This window comes from Geotrypetes seraphini, chromosome 5 (genome assembly GCF_902459505.1).
Source record: "Geotrypetes seraphini chromosome 5, aGeoSer1.1, whole genome shotgun sequence".
NCBI classification, from domain to species: domain Eukaryota; kingdom Metazoa; phylum Chordata; class Amphibia; order Gymnophiona; family Dermophiidae; genus Geotrypetes; species Geotrypetes seraphini.
Window position 1 is genome coordinate 28560967 of NC_047088.1, and position 27616 is coordinate 28588582.

Below are 27616 nucleotides of genomic sequence, written 5' to 3' on the forward strand. Positions count from 1 at the left end.
AAGCCGAGGTCGAGACCTTGTCAGCCGGCTGGTCCATTGTGCCAAAAAGTTGAAGGAGCTTGGCCGACAAAGGGCCCGAGGTTGGAGGGTAGCACAACGCGAACAAGCGTCAGGACAATGTTCAGGACCCAGACAAACAATACACCGACTATGGGAATCAGTGATTGAAAGGGTCTTGTTGCACTGGCTACACTTTTTGAACCTGGTTAGAGACCGGGACATAGAAAAAACGAAGCCCGACGTACCGAATGAGGTAAGCGGCCAGGCCTAGGCCTTAAGAAAAAAGAAAAATAAGTGGGTTTTTTAAAAAAAAATTATTGTATGAGAAAGAAAAGAAAAGAATAACAAACGCGAGCACAGCGACTAATAAAATAATAAAAGTCGCAGTGAGAGAAGGCAACGAAGGCTGCAGAGCTAGAAGAAGAGAACTTCTCGGCTCCGCAGAAAACGTTGAACTGAGGTTCCTCACAGGAGAGGCGCGCCCTAACTCGGGCGGGAAGGCACTCGCGTATGCGCAGTGCAGCACTCGGAAGCTCTTACAAAGATCTTCAAGTAGGTCTGCTTTCGAGGCTGTTCGCTGTGGGGCTCCGTCGGTGACGTCACCCACTGTTGAGAATATGCTGCCTGCTTGTCCTGGGATAAAGCTCGCTCCTGCCCAAACACTGCTAGACCACAAAAAAAAAAAAAAAAAAAAAAAAAGGTAAGTTAGAATCAACCAGGATGGGAGACTACCACTAGACTGCCAGAGGGGGACGAGGGTACAGGGCAGGTGGGATAGTGAGTGAGGGGGCCTGGGTTCAGAGCCTTGCAGGGAAGGGTACAGATCCTGGCAGGGCATGGTACTTGAATATTAAGCCCACATCTTATATTCAAGTCAACCATTTTTCCTCCTTTTGGGGGGGAAGATGGGGGTCTCGACTTATATATTTGAGTATATATGGTAATATAAACCCCTCCATTTATATTTGAGTTACCATTTTTCCCCTGAAAATGGGGGGAAAAAAACCTGTCTTGGTTTATATTTGAATATACACAGTGACCGCTCTTAACAAAACTATTTAAATTCAACAGCAGCCCTTTGTATTACCACAATAAAAATATGGTAGCAGTACCTTAAGGTTCTCCATTTCTTCAAGCTAGACACATTCAATAACTCAAGCTTTCCAGCAAAGGATCTCACCATAGCTAATAAAAATCTTTTGTTTTAGTTTGCCTATGTTGATTTTACAAAATCAGCATTAGTACAGGGTATCATCAAATAAAAACCATCTTGCAATTCAGCGGCCAAACCTACCAAGAAAAGTCTGTAGCAGAACTGGCAGCTATTCTCCACACAGGAACTTTTTAGTTACACTTTTATTTACAAGTTTAGAGAATGTACAATTTCTTACATGGGTTACTTGTGCAAAGTCATACTTCTCAAATGATCAGAGCTAGAGGCTCAAAAAGAGACACTACAGAGCAAATACCATCTCCCCCCTCCCTCCCCAGTGCTGTTCAGTGTCACCCTACCATCCACTTAGCTATTTTGACTATTTCCAAGTTTCGTGGAGTTGAAAATATTTTTTCAAAAAGAGCACACACACACACCAAAGCACACATTACTCACACAACTTTATATACAAACACACAAAAGGGTGACTACTGCCTGAATACAAAAAGGGGCAGCAAAACTGTTTGGACCTTGAAGTTTATAACTTTCCCAACAATGCAACCCAAAATTGTTTTCTTCACATCTCTCTGCCTTATAAATGCCCAAACAGTTTGAAAAGTGCTGCTTAAAAATGGTAATGGGCAAAAGCTGGTTTTGCACAGTGTGTAAATATACAGCTATTATCAGCAAAACTGTTGCAGACATGCTGTTTTGAACTCTTCAAATAAAAAAATTTAACTTTCCATAACCTTCCATGAAATTAAAGTAGTCTCTGAAGTATCACAGTCAGTCTGCAAAACCTTTAAGCTGCAATTTATGAATGCTCACCCAGTTCTGTATTAACTTTACAGTTCTGTGACCTTCTGATAAAGAATTGCACACAAGAAATATAACTGGCTCTAGAGTAGAAAGCATCATTCTCATTCAGTCTGAATTTGATTATACCGGGTATGTGACCAGCCTGGGCAGGTCAGCACCTTACCATCCAAATATGTACACAGAAGTGTACAATTATACTTCAATACCCCCTCCCTCCATACAACTTATAAATGCACCATTATGTAACAATTACTATTAGTCGTGGCAAATTGCAGCCATGCCCAATACCACTTTAAGGCTGGAGATGAAGGACCACAGAAAATGAAATTTAGTCATCAAGTAATTCTTTAGCAAGTAACCCAGGTACAGTACATTTGACTTCAAAGTAGATGGTTTGTGATGTCCAAGGGAAAGAAGCTTCAGCAAGGGGTGGCGACAGTATAACAGCCATTTTGCTTCCAACAAAGTAAATGCAATGAGGCGAAGAGGACTCAAACACTTCATATATTTTTTCTCAGGGCCAGAGTGTTCATGTACATTGGCCTGGGTCAACAATCACGCCAGCTCTGTTCCACTATTGCAGACACCCGTTTTTCATACTCTCGCTTGTTCTCCTGATACAGCTGAGCTGCCTGGCTGTTTGCAGGGCTGTTAGGGTTTGGTTCATCCAGTAAAGACTGAAGAAATAAAACATACACGTGTTATAGTGGTTTATAAGAAACCAACAATATTTAATAAGAAACAAGCATCTTAATTATACCAAGTATCCAGTCAATGAGAAGAAAAAATAAAGTGGATACTGGGTCAGACAGCCCAGTATCGTGTTTCCAACAGTGGCCAACCCAGGTCACAAGTACCGACAGAAACCCCAATAGTAGCAACATTACATAGTACCAATCCCACCATGTCTGCCTCAATAGCAGACTATGGACTTTTCCTTCAGGAACTTGTCCAAGCCTTTTTTAAACCCAGCTATGCTAACCACTGTTGCTCAAAGTCATAGAAAGACTAGATGAAGGAAGTCACTTTTGTACTCTGAAAAATCAGAACAAAGTTTCTGGGGCAGGCAGATAACTATACAATGCTACTTTCATTGCAGCTAGAGCAAGAATTTAACCAAAATATTGAATAAACCCTTGTGTTCAAGTTATTCATTTTATTTCTCCTTTCTAGGCATTTAAACAATGAAGTTATACTTTTTAAAATGTTTCTCCCAAAATAAAAAATGAGTTTTGGTTATACTATTACTAGTTATAAGGAAAAAAGATCACACAAGGTACCTTTTATAAAGCCAATAAGTTTCCTAAATCCAGGCCCAACAACAAATGCACACCAATATACAAAATTTACAATCACTTTAAAAAAAAAAAAAAAAAAAGTGTAGAGTACAGGCATATGTGTAACCCCACCTCCACTCCATCCAAACAACAAGCAGAAAATAACTACACACAGATCATATAAAGCAAAAACTAAAGCTAAATTATAAGCCGAAGAATAAGAAACCTAAAGTACCTGTATGGATGTTAAAATTGAGGATACGTCGTAAGTGGGACTCCAACGATTCTGAAGAATATCCAGACATATACTACCATCTGCATACACTAGAAATGTATTAAAAAGGTTAGGCACAGAAGAAAAATTATATATAGGTTGGAGTCAGAATAAAACTGCTGCAAGTACTAAAACTCCACAAGTAACATCATACCACAACCCATACATAGTCTGCAGCCCCTTAATTCAGCTCATATACATGATGAAAAAGAACGCATGCATAAAACAAAGTTAAGATACTGTGCTGTCCTCGGAGAACATTTGCTACAGGTAAGAAGTATCTTTGCTTTCTCAGACAACAAGCAGACATAATATTCTCACATGTGGGACTCCCAAGCTGCCATGATCAAGATTTTGGAGGATAATGGATATATAAACATTAGCCTGGTGAAACCCAAGAGGGTTGGAGAGAATTTGGCACTTGGGTACAGAAAAGATTTTGCAGCACTGTTTGTCCATACCTACCATCTCATCTGGAGTTGTGTTCTAAACAGTAGTGAGAAGTAAAGGTATGGAGTGAGGACCTAATAGCCACATTGCAGATATCCTTAGCAGATGCAGAGCGGAATTGAGCCACTAAAGTAGCCATATTGGACATTATGGGCCGTCACACAACCCTGAAGTGTCAGACCAGCCTGAGTATATGTGAAGGAGATACAGTCCACTAGAAAAGTTGAGAGTTCTCTTGGTAACAAGAACTCTGAGTGTTAGGGTCAAAAGCCACAAAAAGCTGGGAAGATCCTCTATGAAATTTGGCCCTATCCAGCTAGAGCATGTTTTCTTTCCAAAACCACATACACAGCCTGAACAACAAAACAGGCAGAATTATGGACTGGTTGAGGTAGGAATTTTGGATGAGTTCAAAGCACTACTCTGTTGTGTAAGAATCTTGTGTAGGGAGGATCAGACACAAGAGCTTGAAGTGGCCTAGTGGTTAGAGCAGCTGCCTCAGCATCCTGAGGTTGCAAGTTCCAATTCCTCCTGCAGCTCCTTGTAACTCTAGGCAAGTCATTTATGATTCATTGCTCCAGTTAGAAAATAAGTACCTGTCTATGTAAACCACAAAGAAAAAGCAGTATAACTAGTGTGACCATATGGCTCCAGAAAAAAGGGGACGGATTGAGACATCTGGCTTTTACTTCCATTGAAAGCATTGGAAGTAAGGAGAACAGATTGAGACATCTTGGTTGCTTTCAATGGAAGTAAAACCCGGATGTCTCAATCCGTCCCCTTTTTTTTCTGAAGCCATATGGTCACACTAAGTATAACAAGTCTCATCCGTTTTACCCCTCACTCACACAGTGTGTAGATTAGAGGTTTGCATGGGAACGGGGATTGCAGGTCCCGTGGGGATCTCCGCTAGGTTCATGTTTTGCTCAGTGCCTATTTGTTTTTGCTATCCCCTGTATTATCTGTAATTTTAAAGATATGTTCATCGCTTAAAAATTTGAGTAAGCGATTAATCAAATACACAATAAACTTGAAACTTGGACGCTGGTTCTCCAGGACTCCCACGGAAGTGGCAGTCTACCTTTGTTCCAATGTTCCCTCTAAGCTCTTCGATCCCTCAGCACACCAGTTGCTGATTGCCACTCACATGGGAGAGCTCTGTACATCCACCAATCAAGGGAGACAGAGCTGGAGCTTGATGGCCAATCATGAGCACTTCCTTGTAGAGGTCTCCCAGTAGTGAGCCTTGGTGTGAGACCTCCCCTCAAGAATCTTGTTGGCTCAAGCCTGCCACCACTCACTGCGGCTGTGCAGAGGAGTGTGGGAGAGACTAGACAGCATAACTGTGCAGTTCCGGAGCCACAATACCCTGAATTAAACTGCTTCAGCCCAGCAGATACCAACATTAAATATGTAACTTAAAAAAAAAGAGCAGAGGGGGAGAGAATTGCTGCTCATCAAATTCTGCCTTAAATCTACTTCTTTGGGATAGCATTTTGTTGATATGCCAACCCCACTCGACTGGGGAGAGGGAGGGAGAAGGGGTATTGGTTTTATGCCTGTTCTGGCAGATGTCCAACTGTTTTGAATTTTCTGTAAAACACAATTAAAACAAATCAAAACTGTCAGAAGTAATTGCTGCTTTTTATGGGGACACAGATGGACGGGATTCCTCGCAGGGACGGAGACGAAGGAGATTCTGGTGGGGGATGGGCAGAATTCTGGCAGTTACGGATGGGGACGGGCAGGATTCTGGTGGGGACCCGTGGGATTTCTGTCCCTGCGCAACTCTAGTGCAGATGTTTGTTTATCACCCGCCCTTATCCAGGGCGAGTTACATGTTAACATATAAAATAAAACGTAACATTTATCGTACAAATTACATCAAGACCATCACTATAACTACATACACACATATAAAATTAGATTGCATAAAACATACTAACCAATCGTATCCTACATCAAAATGTAAAAATACATAAGGCACACAGGATGCCTCATGAAAAACATCTTTATGAGACAAATTAGACCATCGAAAGCCTCTGTAACCAGCACTCAGCCCTCAACAGTCATCACTCCTACCCCCTCAGCCAAACTCATACCATATATTTCATCTTACAGAACAGGTGTCTTTTCAACAATTTCTTGAAGTTCTCTAAATTTTGCTGTTGGCGAATATATCCTGGAAGGTTATTCCACTCCCTGGGACCAATACAGTGAAAGACACTGTTCCTGGAAGAAGAAAGCCTTAAGTCCCACAAAGCTGGCACAAACAGATCACAATGCTCAATTGAGCAAAGCAGTCGAGGAAGGCAATGAGGAAAATGAAGGCAATGAAGAAAATGACTTGCCAAGTGAGAAGTTTGAGACAGATGCTCAAAGGGAGACTTCATTAGAGTAGATCATACTACATTAAGATGCTAAATAACAGGTGGAGGCTTGATAGATGGTTTGGTGTGGTAAAATCCTTTCGTGAACCTGGCTAATTGTAACAGTGTTTGATGTTATTTGCAATCTTATATCCTGCAGAATCATCATTGATTGAGAGTTCTAGTCAGGTTACAAGTAGCATATTGCTACATAGAAGTCAGTATTGAGAAACCTATGTTACACAGAATTACAAATGCTATAAAGAATTATATATGCTATATGAAATTATCAAACTTATCAAATTGTGCATACAGTATGAGATAATGTCAAAGATAGCAGCTGACTGTTAACATCGTCTTTATTTCAGATGCTTGTATTAGTCTGAGTCTCTTTGGATTATGATAAAATGAGGAAAATGGTTAAAAAGAAGATAAAAGGATCAGTTGCAAAGGTTAGCACTCTAAATCAGGCATGAATGTTATTTAAAAATACCATTGTGGAAACCCAGACCGGATGTATTCCACGTATCAGCAAAGGTGGCAAGAAGAGGAAATGAGAGCTGGCGTACTTAAAAGGTGAAGTGAAAGAGGCTATTTAAGCCAAAAAAAACCATCCTTTAAAGAATGGAAAAAGGATCCAAATAAGGAAAATAAGAAACACAAACACTGGCAAGTTAGATGCAAAGCATTGATAAAGACAGCTAAAAAAGAATATGAAGAGAAACTTGCAAAAAAAGGCAAAAACTCATAGCAATTTTTTAGGTACATGAGAAGCAGAAAACAGGTGAGGGAATCTGTGGGATCAATGGACAATCAAGGAGCAAAAGAGGCGCTCAGGGAGGATAAGGCCATAGTGGAAAGACTGAATGAATTCTCTGCTTTGGTCTTTATGGAAGAAGATGTACCGGAAAGAGTTTTCAAGGGTGATGTTGCAGAGAACTGAAAAATCTCGGTGAATCTGGAATATGTACTAAGCCAAATCAACAAGTTAAAAAGTGATAAGTTGCCAGGACCGGATGGTATACATCCCAGGGTACTAAAAGAACTCAAACATGAAAATGCTGACCTGCTGATAGTGATCTCTAACCTGTCTCTAAAATCATCTGTAGTACCTGAAAATTGGAGGGTGGCCAATGTTAGGCTGATTTTTAAAAAGGGCTCCAGGGAAGATCTGGGAAATTAGATAAGTAAGCCTCATTTCAGTGCCGGGCAAAATGGTAGAAACAATTATAAAAAATAAAACTATGGAACACGTAGACAAACATGATTTAATGAGATGGAGTCAGCATGGGTTCAGCCGAGGGAGACCTTGCCTCACAAATTTGCTTAACTTCTTTAAAGGTGTGAATAAACATGTGGATAAAGGTGAGCCGGTTGATATAGTGTATCTAGATTTTCAGAAAGCTTTTGATAAAGTTCCTCACAAATTGCTCCTGAGAGAATTATTGTCATGGGATAGGTGGCAAAGTTCAGTTGTGGATTAGGAATTTGTTATCGGATAGAAAACAAGAAGGCAGGGTTAAATGGTCATTTTTCTCAATGGAGGAGAGTAAACAGTGGAATGCCACAGGGGTCTATACTGGGACCGGTGCTATTTAACTTATTATAAATGATCTGGACATTGGAACCACAAGTGAGGTGATTAAATTTGCAGATGACACTAAACTGTTCAGTTATTAAAACGCATGCGGATTGTGAAAAATTGCAGGCAGACCTTAGGAAATTGGAAGACTGGCTGTCCAAATGGCAAATGAAATTTAATGTGGACAAATGCAAAGTGATGCACATTGGGAAGAATAACCTTAATCACAGTTACCGGATGCTAGGGTCCACCTTGGGGATTAGCACCCAAGAAAAGGATCTGATCATCGTAGACAATACAATAAAGCCTGCCCAATGTGTGGCGGCGGGCAAAAAAAAGCAAACACAATGCTAGGAATTATTAAAAAAGGGATGGTTAACAATATTATAATGCCCCCATATCACTCCATTCTGCGACCTCATTTGGAGTATTGCATTCAATTCTTATCTTATTATTTCAAGAAAGATACAGTGGCACTAGAAAAGGTTCAAAGAAGAGCAACCAAGATGGTAAAGGGGATAGAACTCCTCTCGTATGAAGAAAGACTAAAACGGTTAGGGTTCTTTCAGCTTGGAAAAGAGCCGACTGAGGGGAGATATGATTGAAGTCTACAAAATCCTGAGTGGAGTAGAACGGGTACAAGTGGATCGATTTTTCACACCATCAAAAATTACAAAGACTAGGGGGACACTCGAAGTCACAGGGAAATAATTTTAAAACCAATAGGAGGAAATTTTTTTTCACTCAGAGAATAGTTAAGCTCTGGAATGCGCTGCCAGAAGATGTGGTAAGAGCGAATAGCGAAGCTGGTTTTAAGAAAAGTTTAGACAAGTTCCCGTAGGAAAAGTCCATAGTCTGTTATTGAGAAAAACATGGAGGAAGTCACTGCTTGCCCTGAATCGGTAGCATGGAATATTGCTACTCCTTGGGTTTTGTCCAGGTACTAATGACCTGGATTGGCCACCGTGAGAACAGGCTACTGGGCTTGATGGACCATTGATCTGACCCAGTAAGGCTATCCTTATGCTCTTATGTTATGGATTTAAAAAAAAAAAAAAAAACCCAACCAAAAACGTTTACACATTTTTGTTTGAATTATGATAGGAAGCGAGTTCCATCCTTTTGCTATTTTGTAATTGAATGATTTGCTGTGAAATTTATTTTATATCTTTCAGAGTTGGGAATGATAGATCAGACTGTTAAAGAGTTACGCTGATCAGCAAATCTACCCAATCTGAGGAAGCTATTAGAAACATCACTATATAATGTTTTAAATGCTAAGCAGCATAGTTTAAATTCTATTCTTTTTTCTATTGGTAGCTAGTGTAGTTTAAATCTTGATTGTAGTACAGTGGAACCTCGGTTTGCGAGTAACCCAGTTTGAGAGTGTTTTGCAAGACGAGCAAAACACTCAGCAAACTTTTGCCTCGCAAACCGAGCATGTTCCGATAAGCAAGCACCTCCCCCCCCGCTCTAACCGGCATCACACCCCCCGAACCGGCATCACAACCCCCCGCGAATGCCCCCCCTACCGGGAGAACCGCATTGCACCCCCGTGCTGAAAACAGCATCCGCCCACCCTTCCTCTCAAACACGCTCCTTACCCCTTCTGCTGGTTGTGAGAGTGAAAGCAAGCTCCCGCCTCTTGCCTGGGCCGGGCCTTGAGCATCTTCGGCTCCCTCTGTAATTGGTTTTTGTAAAGATACTAAGGCAACTCTAGGAGTTTTGCCCAGCCAAATAAATTTTGTAAGAATACTATTTTTTTTTTTTTTTCAGGGGTCCTTCTATAAAAAGTTAAACTGGTAACATTCCCATTTGATAACAAACCACAGGCAATATCATCATTTTAATAGTTTGGACTCTCCCCCACCATGAAAGATGTAAAAGATTCCATTGCTCACACATTTTTGTTACCTTCTGTAATAAAAATTTTTCATTCACTTTCATTGTTTCATCCAATGTGTTTTTTATCCAAATGCCTAAAGATTGTATTCCATCCTCTTTCCATAGAAAGGAGAATTTTTCAAATAATCCTTTTGTGCAATGAACATTAATAGGAAGAACTTCTGATTTACTCCAATTTATTTTGTATCCTGAAAATTTTCCAAATTTCTCTATTACATCAAGTAAGCATGGAATGGTTGTTTCAGGATTCCTCAAATGAAGCAGTATATCATTTGCATAAGCAGAGACCTTATATTCCCGATCTGAATAAGGAATACCCTATATCTCCTTCGCTTGCTGAATAGCTAATAGCAAGGGTTCTAATACAATATCAAAAAGCAAAAGAGACAAGGGACATCCCTGTCTAACTCCCCTCCACAAACTAAAACATTCAGAGAGATTATTAAGATACAATCTAGCAAAAGGGGAACTATACAAGGATTTAATCATTTGTATAAATCCTGAACCTATTCCAAACCAATCCATTGCTTGATACATGAAGGCCCATTCCCATACATGAAAGCTTTTTCTGCATCTAAGGATACAGAGAAGGCTGGATCTTTTATGGCTTTTGTTAAATTTAACATATGAAAAGCCACTCTGGTGTTGTTGGAGGAATGTCTCTTGAGCAACAAATCCTATTTGGTGCATACCAATAATAAAAGGGAGAGCCTTAGCCAAGCGCAAGGCCAATGTCTTAGCTAAAAGTTTGCCATCTAAATTGATTAAAGAAATAGGCCTGTAATTTGAAACCAAAGTGGGATCTTTAATTGGCTTCGGCAAGACTATAGTAACAGATTCAGCCTGTAATGCAACTATTATTCAGTTAGATCTGATATAAGTTTAATAAATGAACTAAAAGGGCATTTTGAAATTTTTTATAAAACTCTACCGTGAAACCATCCCCACCTGGAGTGGATCCAGCTCTAAGGGACTTCAACGCTGTTTGCAACTCTTAATGATATAGGCGCCTCTAAGCTTTTTATATGATCAGGAATTTTTGAACCACTAATTAATTTTAAAAACTCTGAACCATCTTTTTCTTTATCTGAATAAGACTTGGAAGAATACAAAGCTTTATAAAAACTTAAGAATTGTTTTAAAATAGGTCCAATTTGTATATGGGAATCACTCTTCATCTTTTATTGCAATAATTTTTGTTCTTCTTTTCTTTGCTTTAAGATAATTTGCCAATAATCTTCCCGCCTTATTCAAGCTTCCATAATACATGGTCTGTTGAGAAAACAAATCTTTCCTTGCAAATTGTGAAGAAATCTCATATTTACATTTTACTTTTAAAAGAGCCTGCAGAGTAGTTTGTTCCCATTTTTCAACCAATTTTGACTCTAAAACCTTAATTTCCTGTTCCAAATTATAAAATTGTTTTTTAAGCTGCTTCCTAACATATGCTGAATATGATATAATTTGACCTCTCATAGTGGCCTTAAAAGCGTCCCATAAAGTCATCACTGAGATTTCTTTTGACTCATTAATTTGGAAAAATTCATGTATTTTTTAACTGGAATTCTTCAAGAAAATTTGAATCCTCTAAATGTATTATCGAATCTCTATAATGATCTGCCATTTTCCTGTTCAGCAAGTTTAAATTCAATCCATACCCCTCCATGATCAGACAAAATAATTGGATCTATGGAGGCTTGTGTTACTTGCTGAGTTAACTGGCTTGAAATGAAAATATAATCTATTCTTGAAAAGAGTTTGTGAACCTGAGAACAAAAAGAAAATTCCCGTTCATTAAAATGAAGTATCTGCCATATATCTTTCAAATCACAAGATGTACAAAATTATCTAATCCTAATGATTTCATAAATTTTACTAGGTTTTTTATCCATCAATGGATCCATAACAGTGTTAAAAATCCCCCGCCACTACTAAATTAGAAGTGGCCAGTGGTAGTATTAACTGTTGCAGAGTTTTGAAAAATTCACTTTGCTTCAAATTTGGGGCATATACATTAAATAGCGCAATCATAGTATTTCCCAGGCTCATTTCTACATGTACCCATCTTCCTAAAGGATCTGAATCTATCATTTTAAATGTAGCTAAGCATTTTTATTCACCAAAATGGCTACTCCTGCCTTTTTCCCTATCGCCGGGGCAAAAAAGCAATGCTTTACCCAACCATCTTCCAGTTTCTTAGCTTCTATGGCCGTCAAGTGTGTCTCTTGAATATAGTATACATCTGCATTTTGTTGTTTCAGAAAGGTAAGTATTTTCTTTTTCTTTATTGGATGGTTGAGGCCATTAACATTCATCGAAAAAATTTTCAGCTCCATTATAATATTGTAGTAAAAAGGGACTATAAGAGATACCACAAACCATCAAATACTCTAAATAAATCATATTTCCTATACATCTCAATATCTTTCATTACATCCGTGAAATTATTTTCCCCATGCACATCCAAACCCATATTTAAGAAAAACTCCTCCCTTTTCCCTCCCCTTTCTCCCAAATAAAATGACTGCCTTGGAACAAACATAGTATTAGCAATCACAATACCCCTTCCCCAGGCAATATATATTTTCCTTCCCCTATCAGAACTCTGAATTAATAAACTTGTAATTTAATATCGTAATATAAATTTCCTCATTACCAATTCATATTTCATTAAAATCTTTACTATTCATTTTTAAGAAACTTTTCAGAAAAGTCTTAACTATTTCTCTTCCTATTAAATATATTGTTAAAAACCTCTTAATACACATTAAATTTCTTTATATGTAAATATATAAAATACATCAATAAATCAGTTTATAGAATATTATTTTCCCATCAATTGTCCCTTTTTCGTCCTTTCTATATCCTCCCATTCTCATGCACCCATTTTAAATAATTTCAACTCAACACATCCCCAAGTTTATAATTATCATCAAGGATATTTATTCAAATACATTCTAAGTTCAATCTATCTTAAAATTAGAAAATAGATCTTAAATCCACTTTCAATAAATAAAAAGTATCCTCTATATAAAATTATTTACTAAATAAGCTTTTACATTTAAATTAATATATTTAAAGTCATAATTTTATAATCTGAATCATCTTTTTTTTTCTCTCTCTCTAGAAAATCATAAATCATATACATATCAATCTATATACTTTCTTCTTTGAAAGTCATCACTTTTTCCTTTAACCCTCTTTAACTAGTAACCAATACATCTAAAGTAAGTTCATCTTTATACCTGTGAGTGAATTAAAAACCCATATGACCATTCTTGTTAACACTATGTTCTCTCCAAAGCCAAATAGAGATTCTACTTTGGTTTCAAATTACAGGCCTATCTCATTAATAAATGTGGATGGAAAAATATTGGCTAAGATATTGGCTTTACGCTTGGCTAAGCGTATTATTGATATGCATCAATATTGATATCCCTCATATTATTGATATGCATCAAACAGGATTTGTTGTTAAAAGACATTCCTCTAATAATTCTAGATTAGCTTTCCATATGCTAAATTTAACTAAAGATATGAAAGATCCGGCCTTTTCTGTTTCTTTGGATGCAGAGAAGGCTTTTGATAGGGTTGAATGGAAATTTATGAATCAGGCTTTGGAATGGTTTGGTATAGGTTCCGGATTCATACAAATGATTAAAACATTGTATAGCTCTCCTTCTGCAAGATTAAATATTAATAATAATTTATCTGAAAGGTTTGATTTGCAGAGGGGAGTTAGACAAGGCTGTCCTTTATCTCCTTTGCTGTTTGATGTTGTATTAGAACCCTTGTTATTGACTATTCATCAAGCAAAGGGGATAGAAGGTATTCCTTTTTCAGACTGGGTATACAAAGTTTCAGCTTATGCAGATGATATTCTGCTTTATTTGCAGAATCCGGAAACTATCATTCCATGTTTATTGGAACTGATTGATACTTTTGGAAAATTTTCAGGTTATAAAATCAATTGGAGTAAATCCGAAATTCTTCCTCTAAATGTGCATTGCTCTAAATGATTATTTGATTCTTTTCCATTTATATGGAAAGAGGAAGGCTTAAAATATTTAGGTATTATGATAAAAAATACTCTTGATGACACAGTAAAAGAGAATGAAAAACTTTTATTAAAAAGAGTTACAGAGTTATGTGAACAATGGAATCCTTTGCATCTTTCTTGGTGGGGGAGAGTTCAAACATTTAAAATGATGATTGTGCCTGTAGTTTGTTACCAAATGAGTATGATACCAGTTTTTTTTCATGGGTCCTTCTATAAAAAGCTTAATGGTATCCTTACAAAGTTTCTTTGGCTTGGTAAACATCCCAGAATTGCTCTAGTATCTCTTCAAAAGCCAATTGCGGAGGGGGGGGGGGGGTAAATTTTCCAAATTTTTATAGGTACCATCAAGCCTATATTATGCGTCAGGGTATGTATTGGATCCTCCCAGAACTTTTTGATAATGCATCTGATTGGTTATATTTGGAATGGCGTCTTTTGTTTCCCTTACATTTAGTTCATAATCCTAGTATTAAAATGCCTAGAAGATATAAGGATAACAGAATTTTAATTGACACATGGAAAACATTGAGATACATTAATAATTTAACACCTATTCCAATTAATAAATCAACGAACCAATCTTTATGGATAAACTCCAAGATTCAAATTTGCGGAAATAAAAATCTTTGGAAGGACTGGATTATTGCAGGCATACGAACTCTAAATGATGTTATTTCAAATGGTAAACTGCTTGATTTTTCACAGCTCCATCATAGATTTGGTCTCAATAAATCACAAAGTTTTAAATGGTTGCAGCTGAAGCAGGCTATTCAGGTGGGGTTCCCTGAATGGAAAAATCTTGATAATCAATTTAGTCTGGAGTTCCTATGTTTTCAAGCAGACTACCGTGCCGAGCTCTACGAATGTGGAGATGAGGCGGTATACAAACCTAAGATTTAGTTTAGTTTAGTTCCTGGGTCATCAAGCCGCATTGTGGTATAAATTCATATCTGGTCATATAAATAAAAAAACCTAAAATGGTCTCAGAGATATTTGGAGCATTGAGATTAAGCAGCAAATTTCTGCATCTCAATGGCCACGAATTTGGTCTTGGAGAATGAGATGTACAGTGTCAGCATCTGAGGCAAACTTGGTTCTTTTTATTGCATAGAGTGTTTTAGACCCCAGTTCGTTTACAAAAGTTGGATTGCTCTAAATCTAATAGATGCTGGCATTGTAATCTTGAAGTAGGGACATTAGATCATTTAATTTTTTTTTGTCCCTATATTATGTTATTTTGGAATTCAATTTGGACTCAATTTAACTGTCTTCTAGAGAATCATGTTGCGTTATCCTATGACACTGTTTTGTTTGGTATATCTATGAGGAAAAAAAGTCAAATTTCGTCAAGTAATAATAAACTTTTGTTAATCATGGCAGGGGTCGCCATTCAGCATATTACCAAAAATTGGAAAAACTACTCAAATCTTACCTATACATTTTGGTGGAACTCATTATGCCATATTTATAAGATTGAACGAGCTCTTGCTACGCAGAAAGGGACTTACAATAAATTTATAAAGATCTGGGGGCCAATGGAAAAATATTGTAATGAGTAGACATCACTTTTTATGGGATATTATATTTTACGTATTGGGGGGTGGTATATTTTCCATTGAGAGTTTGTTTTTATTTCTTTAGGTAGGGCGGGAGGGAGGGGATTAATATTTTTATTTAGACGATTTGGAAAGATGTTTAAGTGTTGTATTGAAAGTATGATTGTATTTCTGTACACTTATTGTCTGTTTGAAAATGATTCATGAATTTTAATTTCAGTAGGGTGGGGGTGGGGATATATTCTTTTGTTCTTGATGATATGATTAAGATTTTCAAGTGTTACATTGAAATTTAATGGATATATTATTGCACACTCGTTTATGATTTAAAATGAATAAAGAATTTATAAACACTATGTTCTCAATCAAACCTTAACCAATAACTAATTTCAATAAAAATTTGTCAATGACTGTATGACAGTCAACGTATAACAATGACCCCGAATCAATTCATATTTTTCTGTATACATTAAATTCCTTCTCAATATAGTCCAATTTAGTCTTCATAAAAATGTTTAGAAACCTAAGAGAAAGAGTTCCCTTCTCCAGTAAATATTTAATATTTCCCAAGTATAGAAGATAAAATTTCTTTTTCTATCTCTAACATCTTATATTTGAGAATTCTTAAGAATCTTCTCCAAGAACCACATACTGTCGGTATTAAATTTCTTTGACGATTTTGACTGAGTCACACTGTCAACGATCTTGGACTTCCTTTTATGTTATGACCATTCCATAATGAAGAAACATTGTCTCTCTTCTACCAATTTAACTGTTTTATGTCAATTTCAATATTTGTTAAATTAAATATGCTGATGCATCCTGGAAGAGTTGGCGCATTTTTGTACTCAGGGTATAGACTCCAACAGTCATTTTCACTATAACAGTGTGTAGGTTTAGGTGTTCTATCTGTGGATTAGACTGTTATTTATACACTTTCCTTTGGTCTTTTTATTCAAAGCTTCCAAATAATGGTTTCTTTTCTCTAATTGTGAAACCTGGGAGCACCTCAAGCCACCTGTCGGCACACTGAATAATTTATTTGTATGACTTTACCTGCCGTTGAAACTTTAGGTTCTCTTTTTTGATAATCTCCATGCACAGCTCCAGATTTTGTGTCTCTTCTTGCTTTTTCTCGACTTCCTCTTGCAAGGTTTTTACTTCATTCACAACCCTGTTGTATTTGTTATCGATCTTTTCTGTCAGCCTGAAATCCAACTGTTTCTGTACTTCTTCCTTTGTTTATTTATCATTAGGCAATTTGTCTGATGCATTTAAGATATCCTTGTTCATACTACAGTTGATCCTGTCAGGACATGAATGTCTTTTCATTAAGGAACGGACTAGAGAGTCAGCTGGTTAGGTTTCCTTTTTTTTCTTTCCATTGTTCAGATTGTTGAATATTATTATTTTACTCCATTTTCTTTTTCCTTCTTCTTGTTAGATGTTAAAATAAAAAAAAAATCCATCCTCTTCTTCAGTTAATTTGTCCAGAAATCAAGAAATATTGTGAAGTCTAGGTTGTTAAGTCAAATCCATTTAAATAGATATTGGCTCAGAATTTGACAAGAAGTCTTAACTTTTCCGGATCTTCAAAATATAAGGACTTATTTCCACTTGTCACTCTCATTTTTGCGGAGTAATACAGCCATAAGTGATCCCCTTTTCTTTCATTTGAGGCCTTAACATGAGGAACTGTTTTCGCGTGTTCGCCATGTTTTTTTTGCAAAATCTGGCACAAACAGCAACTTGGATCCCTTATAATTTCAATTTCTATCAGCTTTTGCCAAGTTTAATATCTAAGGCCTGCTTGAATCTTAAGAGCTTGAAAATTAAAGGCCTTGGTCTCACTTGGCTTGCTGACCGTTTAATGGAATCCTGTGTGCTCGTTCTATTTCTAGGGGATGTTTTGAATTTAACTGTAATAATTTTGGTAAAAGGTTTTCTAAAAATTGGATAGCATTTCCACCTTCCAAACCTTCAGCTAATCCAATAATTTTCACATTCTTTATTCTTCCTCTATTTTCATAGTCTTCAAGTTGTTTCTTCATTTCCTTAACAGTTAGACTGTCATTTTTACATTGCTTCGCGTTGAGTTCCATCTGCTCCATTTTGTTTTCTAATAGCGACATTCTCCGATTAGCAACTTACATTTGCCAGTTTAAATTCAGCACTTCTTCCTTTACTTCATTAATTCTATTTGCGTTGTCTTGAAGCATTTGTTTAATGTTCCGTAGTTCAGCCATTATTTCATTTTTGTCTGACATGTCCGTTACTTAATCCGGAAGAGGCACTTTCGATGGCGTCGCCTGATCATGCTTTACGCGCTTCGCCATCCTTCCTGTCGTGAAAGCCATTTCAATCTTTGTTTTCCGTGATAACCAAATTATCATTGCAACCTTGGGGAAGAAAAAAAAAAAAATGAATGATACTTTTCAATTTCCTATCTGTTGCCCGGGTTAGCGGAGCATCGCGGTTACACCTCCATCTTGTGCGCCGTCAAGCCACCCCGATAACCGTTAATTCCTAATCTACAACTAAACTTTTGTCACCTATCCCATGACTCTTAATTCTCTCAGGAGCCTCTCATGAGGAACTTTAATCAAGATTTCTGAAAATCTAGATACACATCAACCAGCTCACCTTTATCCACGTTTATTCAAAGAAGTCAAGTAAATTGGCGAGGCAAGATCTCCCTCAGCTGACCCTATGCTGACTCCATCTCATTAAAATCATGTTTGTCTATGTGTTCCACAATTTTATTTTTTATAATTGTTTCCACCATTTTGCCCGGCACTGAAGTCAGGCTTACCGGTCTGTAATTTCTCAGATCTCCTCTGCAGCCCTTTTCAAAAAAATAAATAAATAAATAAAAAAATCGGTGTAACATTGGCCACCTTCCAATCTTCAGGTACTACAGACGATTTTTGCAACAGGTTACAGATCACTAACAGCAGGTCAGCAATTTCATGTTTGAGTTCTTTTCATACCCTGGGATGTATACCATCAGGTCCTGGCAATTTATCACTTTTTAACTTGTTGATTTGGCTTACTACATCTTCCAGATTCACCAAGATTTTTTTTGTTCCTCCGCATTATCACCCTTGAAAACCATTTCCATTTCAGGTAGATCTCTTACATCATCTTCTATAAAGACCGAAGCAAAGAATCATTCAGTCTCTCTGCTATGGCCTTATCTTCCCTGAGCGCCTCCTTTTGCTCTTTGATCATCAAACGGTCCCACAGATTCCCTCAGGTTTTCTAGCTTCTGATGTACCTAAAAAAATTGTTATGAGTTTTTACCTCTTTTGCAAGTTTCTCTACATATTCTCTCTTAGCTTTCTTTATCAATGCAAACTTGTCAGTGCTTACGTTTGTCTTCATTCGGATCCTTTTTCCATTATTTAAAGGATGATTTTTGGCTCCAATAGCCTCTCACTTCACCTTTTAACCACGCCGGCTCTCGTTTCCTCTTCTTTCCATCTTTGCTGATACGTGGAATACATCTGGTCTGGGTTTCCATGATGGTATTTTTAACTAACATCCACGCCTGGTTTACAGTCCAAACTGATCCTTAGCTTCTTTTTAACCATTTTCCTCATTTTATCATAGTTGCCCTTTTGAAAATTAAATGCCTCTACAGTAGATTTCTTTTGTGATGTCACTCCCTGTATCAGCTCAAATTTGATCAAATGATGATCACTGTTTCCCAGCGGATCCAACACAATTAACTCCTGTACTATGCCTTGCAATCCACTAAGGACCAAATTTAAAATAGCTGCCCCTCTTGTCAGTTCTTGGACCAGTTGTTCCAAGAAGCAGTCATTTATGACATCTAGGAATTTAACTCCCTAGCACTCCCCGATGTAACATTTAACCAGTCAATGTTGGGGTAATTGAAATCACTCCTACTAACAACTATGTCCCAAATGGAAACATAGGGGACCTCAAAGACACTGCAATGCCGCACACCCCATCCACACGGGCTCACACATACACAACACAATCCGAACACTCAAAATCAGAAAAAAAACAAACAAACAAAAGAAAAGTGGAGAAAAAGCCTCAGTTCAGCTTCATTTGGCAAAATACTCCACTTTCTAGAGAACACTCAAAGGTTGGAAATACTTGCACACATGTGGTGGTAATTATAGGTGGAAAAGCCAGCACTGTAGCAGCCCTCAGAGGAACCACCCACATACAAAGGCACGCCAAAATCAAAAAACAAATTGTGTGACCATGATCTGTACAATAACATAAAGTCACCCAACAACTTCAAAAAAATTTAAAAGCAGAAAAAAAAGAGAAACTTAGCTGCAAAAAATGGTCTGAGTAGTTCACTCAGCACTTCACTCGGTACTCCATCCTCCAGACACTGCAGCCAGTAAACCCAACAGGAAAATCTCCGTTTCGCACTGCTGCTTCAGGGGTTACAGTCTTTCTGCCCTCCAGATGAGAAGTCGGGACTGTCTGTTCAGACCACACACCAAACACAGAGAAGTTCTGGCACTCAAAGCCATTAAACTCCAAGAGACTCCACCCCTTCAGGGTAAAGCAGCCAATCAGCCATCTTCTTCAGCCACAGAATGCCGCCCACTCAATCCGCCCATTCAGACCAGCTGGGTGAAGAGAACTTAAGGTAAAAATCACGTTGTCTCAGCTGACGCCTCCAATCCCCCACATCGCACAAGATAAGGAAGATGTTCAATAACACTACACCGCAGAGCCCCAAAATCGTGCTTCACTGCCACACAATGTGCCACTAAAGGCTCTTCCATGTGTTGAGTATTCAGACAAGGCTTATGCTCCAATAGCCTTGTCTTAAAATGGCACGAAGTCTGCCCCACATAGATCAAAGAACATGGACACTTCACAATGCATACCAAAAACCCTTTGTCCTATGTGATTCCACCTCATCTGCCCCCCCAACCAACTCCTTCCACGAGTACTTGCTCTGACTCCCCTTTTGTCCTGGGTGTTTGTCATAATTCAACTGTAAGCTCTTCTGCGAGGGGACCATCTCTTATATGTACAATGTGCAGTGCTGCGTGCGCCTGGTAGCACTATAGAAAACAAAATTGTTGTATGTGCAACCTGCATTATTACATAGCATGCAGAGCTGCTCGCATATCCTGTCATCAGAGACAGACTAGACTTTACTTTCTTGGTGACATTTCCACCCACCTTTACTTTCTTGGAGGTGTTTCCCCCCCCCACCCTTATCTGAGAGACAGAGAAGTCTCCAATGCCAGACTGATCCCAAGACAGAAGGCAGGTGAAGCCCACTTACAGTGTGGGGTTTTAGTAGTAGTAGATATCTACAAGAAGATTGAGGTAAGAACTAGAGAATGGAACAGTTAATATTACCCGACGGGGGAAATAATTAACTGGTTGCCACAGGTATGGGAATAAGGCCCCGCAGCAAAGGATCTGCCGAGTTGCCTACCTTCCTTTCCCTTCAGCTCAGTACTGGGAGCTCCCCTCGCGCTTGCAGCAGCCTAACAGCCTCCCTCCCTATCGCTTGTGAGTCCAGAAGTCCCCCACTCTCGCAACAGGCCCCCCTCCGCCGAAACCGATTGAAGGGCTTCCCTCCAATGTCAGAGCTGATGTCAGCAGGAAGCCTTTCTGGTCAGCCAGGGATCCCAGGCAATTATCTCGACTGTCAGACACTGCCTTTCCTTCCAGCTTGACTGTTCCTTATCTTCAACATCAGCTGCACTTGTTTGCTGGTACAGCGCACAATGGCTCTTGCACGCTGCTAACCCTGAACTGTGATTAGAATTTATCAGATATGAAATATGCATCCTGCTAAAGCCCAGGTCATGCTTCTTTAGCTTCCAGCTGGCTTAGGGCTCTCTGATCAGGGGACAGTTGCCCCAGTGGCACTCCCCTAACACTATTCCTGTCATGTGTGACTTATTCTGTTAGCATGATATTTCTGCGTAGCATTCTGTAATAATTTGGCTTATTCAGTTTTCTTGATAGTGGAGAGGATATATATGAAGGGGGGGGAGACAGGGGTTTTGTTGATCCTTGCTCTGTATTATTTGTATTTATAAAATGACAATTGTACAAAATATTGTTTCTTTTTATACTTTAATAAAATAAGTTCAATATAAAATCATAACTATTTGAGGCTCGTGCGGATGGGTCAGATGGTTTGCAGGGACAGAGACAGGGACAAAATTTTTCCCCGTGTCATTCTCTAGTAAGAACCTACCGTATTTTTCGCTCCATAAGAAGCACTTTTCCCCCCAAAAGTGGGTGGAAATAGGGTGCATCTTATGAAGCAAATATACCCCCCACCCCACCCCGGCGGTACCTTTAAATTGTAGTGGTTGCTGGACAGCTGCCTGCTGATTATGTTGGGGCCAGCGGTGCAAAAGCGTGCTAACTTGATAAATTTAAGATAAGCTTGAAGACTTTCTTATTTAGCGATGCCTTTTCCTGTGTTTAGATTTTCCCTTTTATATATATATATTTTTTTTCTTCTTTTCTCCCCATTCTTCGTCTTTTTCTTCTTTTTATATTCAGCCAACCGCTTTTATAAAGCGATCCCACCCTATTTGTTTTACCCTCTTCCCTCTCTCTCCTTTCTTCTTTTAACATGTAACTCTCCCCCCATCCTTCCTACTCTCCCTCACCTTCAAGTCTGTCTAGTTAATGTCTTTGGTGTGCACTTTCATTATTTTTTATTTATTTATTTATCTTTTTTTAAATTTTTATTGTAAACCGGCCAGATACTTGTTGATAGTCGGTATATTAAAAGTCAATAAACTTGAAACTTGAATAAACTTAATGCCAGGGACCACGCCACTTCCCGATTGTGGTGGTCGCTGGATGGCTGCCTGCTGATTACTATGTCGGGGCCAGTGGTGCACAAGCATTCTAATGTCTGGGCGCATGCCACTTCCTGAATGGCTACCGTCAGTCCTGTGAGAACTACCCGTAGCCATTCTGGAAGTGGTGCGCTTCTGAGCTGCTGGCCCAGACATACCAGTAATCAGCAGGCAGCCATCCAGCGACCACCACAATTGGGAAGTGTCACGGGCCCAGGCATTAGCGCGCTTGTGTGCCGCTAGCCCCGATATAATCAGCAGGCAGCCGTCTAGCGACCACAATTTAAAGGTACCACTGGGGGGGAAGGGGGTGCTGGGACAGAATTTAAAGGTGCCTAGGACGGAATTTAAAGGTACCGGGTATATATTAGCATACAATTTGGTTCAGAATGGGTTTTTTTCTTGTTTTCCTCCTCTAAATCTAGGGTGAGTCTTATAGTGCGAAAAATGCGGTAATCTTTCTTTTTAGTGCCGTAGGGACATACCAAAGCAGTCCCCAGAGTCTAGGGTGGGTCCACTGAGCCTGCCTTCAAAACTGAGGACCTGAAAGTGGCATCTTTTCTGGCTGCTACATCTACTCAATAGAAGCTGGTAAAGGGTAGATCTACTGTAATCTCCTATACAAAGGCTAACTTTAGATCAAGAAGATCTTTACTCAGTAATATCAGGAATAAAGACTACAGGTCTCAAGTGCCCACAGTCAACAGTGGAGCAAGCCGGGCAATACATAACACCCAAGCTAAGTATCATATAGCACTATTAGTAACATAGTAACATAGTAGATGACGGCAGATAAAGACCCGAATGGTCCATCCAGTCTGCCCAACCTGATTCAATTTAAAAATTTTTTTTTTTTTCTTCTTAGCTATTTCTGGGCGAGAATCCAAAGCTTTACCCAGTACTGTGCTTGGGTTCCAACTGCCGAAATCTCTGTTAAGACTTACTCCAGCCCATCTACACCCTCCCAGCCATTGAAGCCCTCCCCTGCCCATCCTCCTCCAAACGGCCATACACAGACACAGACCGTACAAGTCTGCCCAGTAACTGGCCTAGTTCAATCTTTAATATTATTTTCTGATTCTAAATCTTCTGTGTTCATCCCACGCTTCTTTGAACTCAGTCACAGTTTTACTCTCCACCACCTCTCTCGGGAGCGCATTCCAGGCATCCACCACCCTCTCCGTAAAGTAGAATTTCCTAACATTGCCCCTGAATCTACCACCCCTCAACCTCAAATTATGTCCTCTGGTTTTACCATTTTCCTTTCTCTGGAAAAGATTTTGTTCTACGTTAATACCCTTTAAGTATTTGAACGTCTGAATCATATCTCCCCTGTCTCTCCTTTCCTCTAGGGTATACATATTCAGGGCTTCCAGTCTCTCCTCATATGTCTTCTGGTGCAAGCCTCCTATCATTTTCGTCGCCCTCCTCTGGACCGCCTCAAGTCTTCTTACGTCTTTCGCCAGATACGGTCTCCAAAACTGAACACAATACTCCAAGTGGGGCCTCACCAATGACCTGTACAGGGGCATCAACACCTTCTTTCTTCTACTGACTACGCCTCTCTTTATACAGCCCAGAATCCTTCTGGCAGCAGCCACTGCCTTGTCACACTGTTTTTTCGCCTTTAGATCTTCGGACACTATCACCCCAAGGTCCCTCTCCCCGTCCGTGCATATCAGCTTCTCTCCTCCCAGCATATACGGTTCCTTCCTATTATTAATCCCCAAATGCATTACTCTGCATTTCTTTGCATTGAATTTTAGTTGCCAGGCATTAGACCATTCCTCTAACTTTTGCAGATCCTTTTTCATATTTTCCACTCCCTCTTCGGTGTCTACTCTGTTACAAATCTTGGTATCATCTGCAAAAAGGCACACTTTTCCTTCTAACCCTTCAGCAATGTCACTTACATACATATTGAACAGGATTGGCCCCAGCACCGAACCCTGAGGGACTCCACTAGTCACCTTTCCTTCCTTCGAGCGACTTCCATTAACCACCACCCTCTGGCGTCTGTCCGACAGCCAGTTTCTGACCCAGTTCACCACTTTGGGTCCTAACTTCAGCCCTTCAAGTTTGTTCAACAGCCTCCTATGAGGAACTGTATCAAAGGCTTTGCTGAAATCCAAATAAATTACATCTAGCATATGTCCTCGATCCAGCTCTCTGGTCACCCAATCAAAAAATTCAATCAGGTTCGTTTGGCACGATTTACCTTTTGTAAAGCCATGTTGCCTCGGATCCTGTAACCCATTAGATTCAAGGAAATACACTATCCTTTCTTTCAGCAACACTTCCATTATTTTTCCAACAACTGAAGTGAGGCTCACCGGCCTGTAGTTTCCTGCTTCATCCCTGTGACCACTTTTATGAATAGGGACCACATCCGCTCTCCTCCAATCCCCAGGAATCACTCCCGTCTCCAGAGATTTGTTGAACAAGTCTTTAATAGGACTCGCCAGAACCTCTCTGAGTTCCCTTAGTATCCTGGGATGGATCCCGTCTGGTCCCATCGCTTTGTCCACCTTCAGTTTTTCAAGTTGCTCATAAACACCCTCCTCCGTGAACGGCGCAGAATCTACTCCATTTTCTCGTGTAACTTTGCCGGACAATCTCGGTCCTTCTCCACTATTGAATATAAAGAATAGTAACAAAACAGTGGTTTAAACAGCAATTAAATAAATATGAAAAATGTATGAATAAAAGGGAAAGACTCTGTTCAATGATAGCCTGCATGGCCAATTAACCAAGATTAGTTCTGGTAATTGACTGTGGGCACTTGAGACCTGTAGTCTTTATTCCTGATATTACTGAGTAAAGATCTTCTTGATCTAAAGTTAGTCTTTGTATAGGAGATTACCGCCTAAGTCTCCACCCATGAGGTAGCAACTCCTCTGGTGGAGTATGCTTTCAATGCAATCAGCAGCTGCTTACTGCAGCACACATACACTGAGGTAATGGCCATTTAAATCCATCTGTAAATCCAGGCCTTAGATGCCAGCCTCCCTTTCTTAGTCTGACTAGTCAGAACAAAAAGTGATCCAATATGCGAAACTCATTGATAACCTCGAGGTACTGGAGAAGCACTCGCTTGACATCTAGCAAACACAACACTTTATCCTTTCTCTTAGACCCTGTAGGGTGAAAATGTGGCAGATTGACTTACTGATTGACAAGAAACGTAGATACTACTTTCAGTAAGGACAGAACTGTGTGCAAGGATAGCCCTGCTGCCTTAATCTTAAGAAAAGGCTCCCTACAAGATGGAGCTTATAACTTGGAGACTTGCCTTGCTGAGGTAAATCACCACCAGAAAGGTCGTCTTGACCATAAGATCCAGAAGGGAAGCCTCCTGTAAAGGCTCATATAAAGCTCTACTAAGACTTTGTAATACGGTGTTAAGATTCCAGAAAGGGAATTGGAGATGCACTGGAGGGCAGAATTGAAGAGCCCCTTTAATGAACAGGGCAACATCTGGTAAGAGGACAAAGAGCATCTTTCTCCTCAAGTTTGGAAACAGGAAAGGCTTGCGATCTGACCGACAGACCCTGCTGAAGTCCCTCTTGCAAACAGTCCAGGATTACTGAAAATCAGAGCTTGTAAGGGCTCTATAGCTTTTTAACACTAAGCAAAGTGGCGATGACCACGTCTTGAGTAACCATTATTCGTCAGGGCAGCCCGCTAAAGAGCTATGCTGTTAGCCCAAAGAGTTCTGGAATCTCTATAGGGACCAGTCTTTGAGTGAGAAGATCCACTTGGACCATCAGCATGAGGCTTTTGTCCCTCAAGAGGCGGACTAGATCTGCATACCATGGTGAACCGGGGCAGAAGCGATCTTCCTATGCTCCTGCCCCACGCAAAATGCTATCTGAAATATCTTTTTTTTTTAATTTTTATTTATAAGTTTTCCATTCTTACAATATTTGAGTAATATAATATACAATAAAGTTTTTTTACATATTTAAAATATTATCATTAATAATACATTGTATTTAAAATATAATATGATAAAGATTATACATTAGCATATAAAATATAATTCCCATCCCCTTTTTATATAGTATATTTCCATTAATTAGTCAAATCCCACCCCATTCATATATAATTATTTATCATTGTGCTAAGAACTAATCATTAGAATATTTTGTCAATGGTTGCCAAATTTTATTAAAATTAAGATGATTTCCCTGTTGTAACGCTATTATTTTTTCCATTTTATAAATATGACAAACAGAATTCCACCAGAACGTATAATTTAATTTGGTGTAATCTTTCCAATTTTGAGTAATTTGTTGCATGGCGACTCCTGTTAGTATTAGTAATAGCTTATTATTGTTTGCTGAAATCGGACTCTTAGTTCTCATTGCAGTACCAAATAATATGGTGTCATACGAGAGTCCTACGTGATTCTCTAGTAACTTATTAATTTGGGGCCAAATTAAATTCCAAAATGCGTTTACAAAGGGACAAAAAAAGATTAAATGATCTAACGTCCCTATTTCCAATTTACAATGCCAGCATCTATTAGATCTAGTACTATCTATTTTTTGTAGGCGCGTTGGGGTCCAGAATACTCTATGTAATAAAAATAACCATGTTTGATTCATAGATGCTGACCTTGTAGATCTTAATCTCCAGGACCAAAATCGTGGCCATTGAGATTCAGAAATTGTCTGACCTATCTCAATACTCCAAATATCCCTAAGACCTGTTTTCTTTTTTTTATTTAAAAATCCATATATCAATTTGTACCATTTTGCGGCTTGGTGACCCAACAAATCCGTCTGGAAACATAGAACCTGTAAACTATATTGATTATTTAGATTTTTCCATTCAGGGAACCCTACCTGAATGGCCTGCTTCAATTGCATCCATTTAAAATATTGTGATTTATTTAATCCAAATTTATTTTGCAATTGTGAAAAACTAAGCAGTGAACCTTCTGATATGATATCATTCAATGTTCTTATTCCTGCATTTATCCATTGTTTCCAGACGATTTTAAATCCGCCAATTCTGATCCTGGAGTTTATCCATATTGATTGATTTAGAGATTTAGCAATAGGTTCAGGTGATAGATTACTAATATATCTCAATGTTTTCCAAGTGTCAAATAAAATTCTGTGGTCTTTGTATCTTTTAGGCATTGTTATAGTTATTAACTGTTCTGGATATAAAGGGAACAGGAGCCGCCATTCTAAATATAGCCAATCTGGTACATTTTCTAGAAGCTCTGGGAGGATCCAATACATACCCTGTCTTAAGATATAGGCTTGATGATACCTATAAAAATTTGGAAAATTTACCCCCCCTTCCATAATTGGTCTTT

The 27616-nt window shown here is 38.8% G+C and overlaps 1 protein-coding gene across 2 annotated transcripts in view; it reads right to left on the reverse strand.

Moving 5' to 3' along the window:
- Positions 1–1057: 1057 nt before the first annotated feature.
- Positions 1058–27616, reverse strand: part of UBE2A (ubiquitin conjugating enzyme E2 A) — a 32937-nt gene continuing 6378 nt past the window's right edge. For both annotated transcript variants that reach the window (XM_033946317.1, XM_033946318.1), the window contains exons 5-6: positions 3485–3573; positions 1058–2649 (exon numbers count right to left, since the gene is read on the reverse strand). In XM_033946317.1, the coding sequence (XP_033802208.1) occupies positions 2521–2649; positions 3485–3573 (218 nt within the window). In that variant the 3' untranslated portion in view covers positions 1058–2520. The remainder of the gene's footprint in view (positions 2650–3484; positions 3574–27616) is intronic.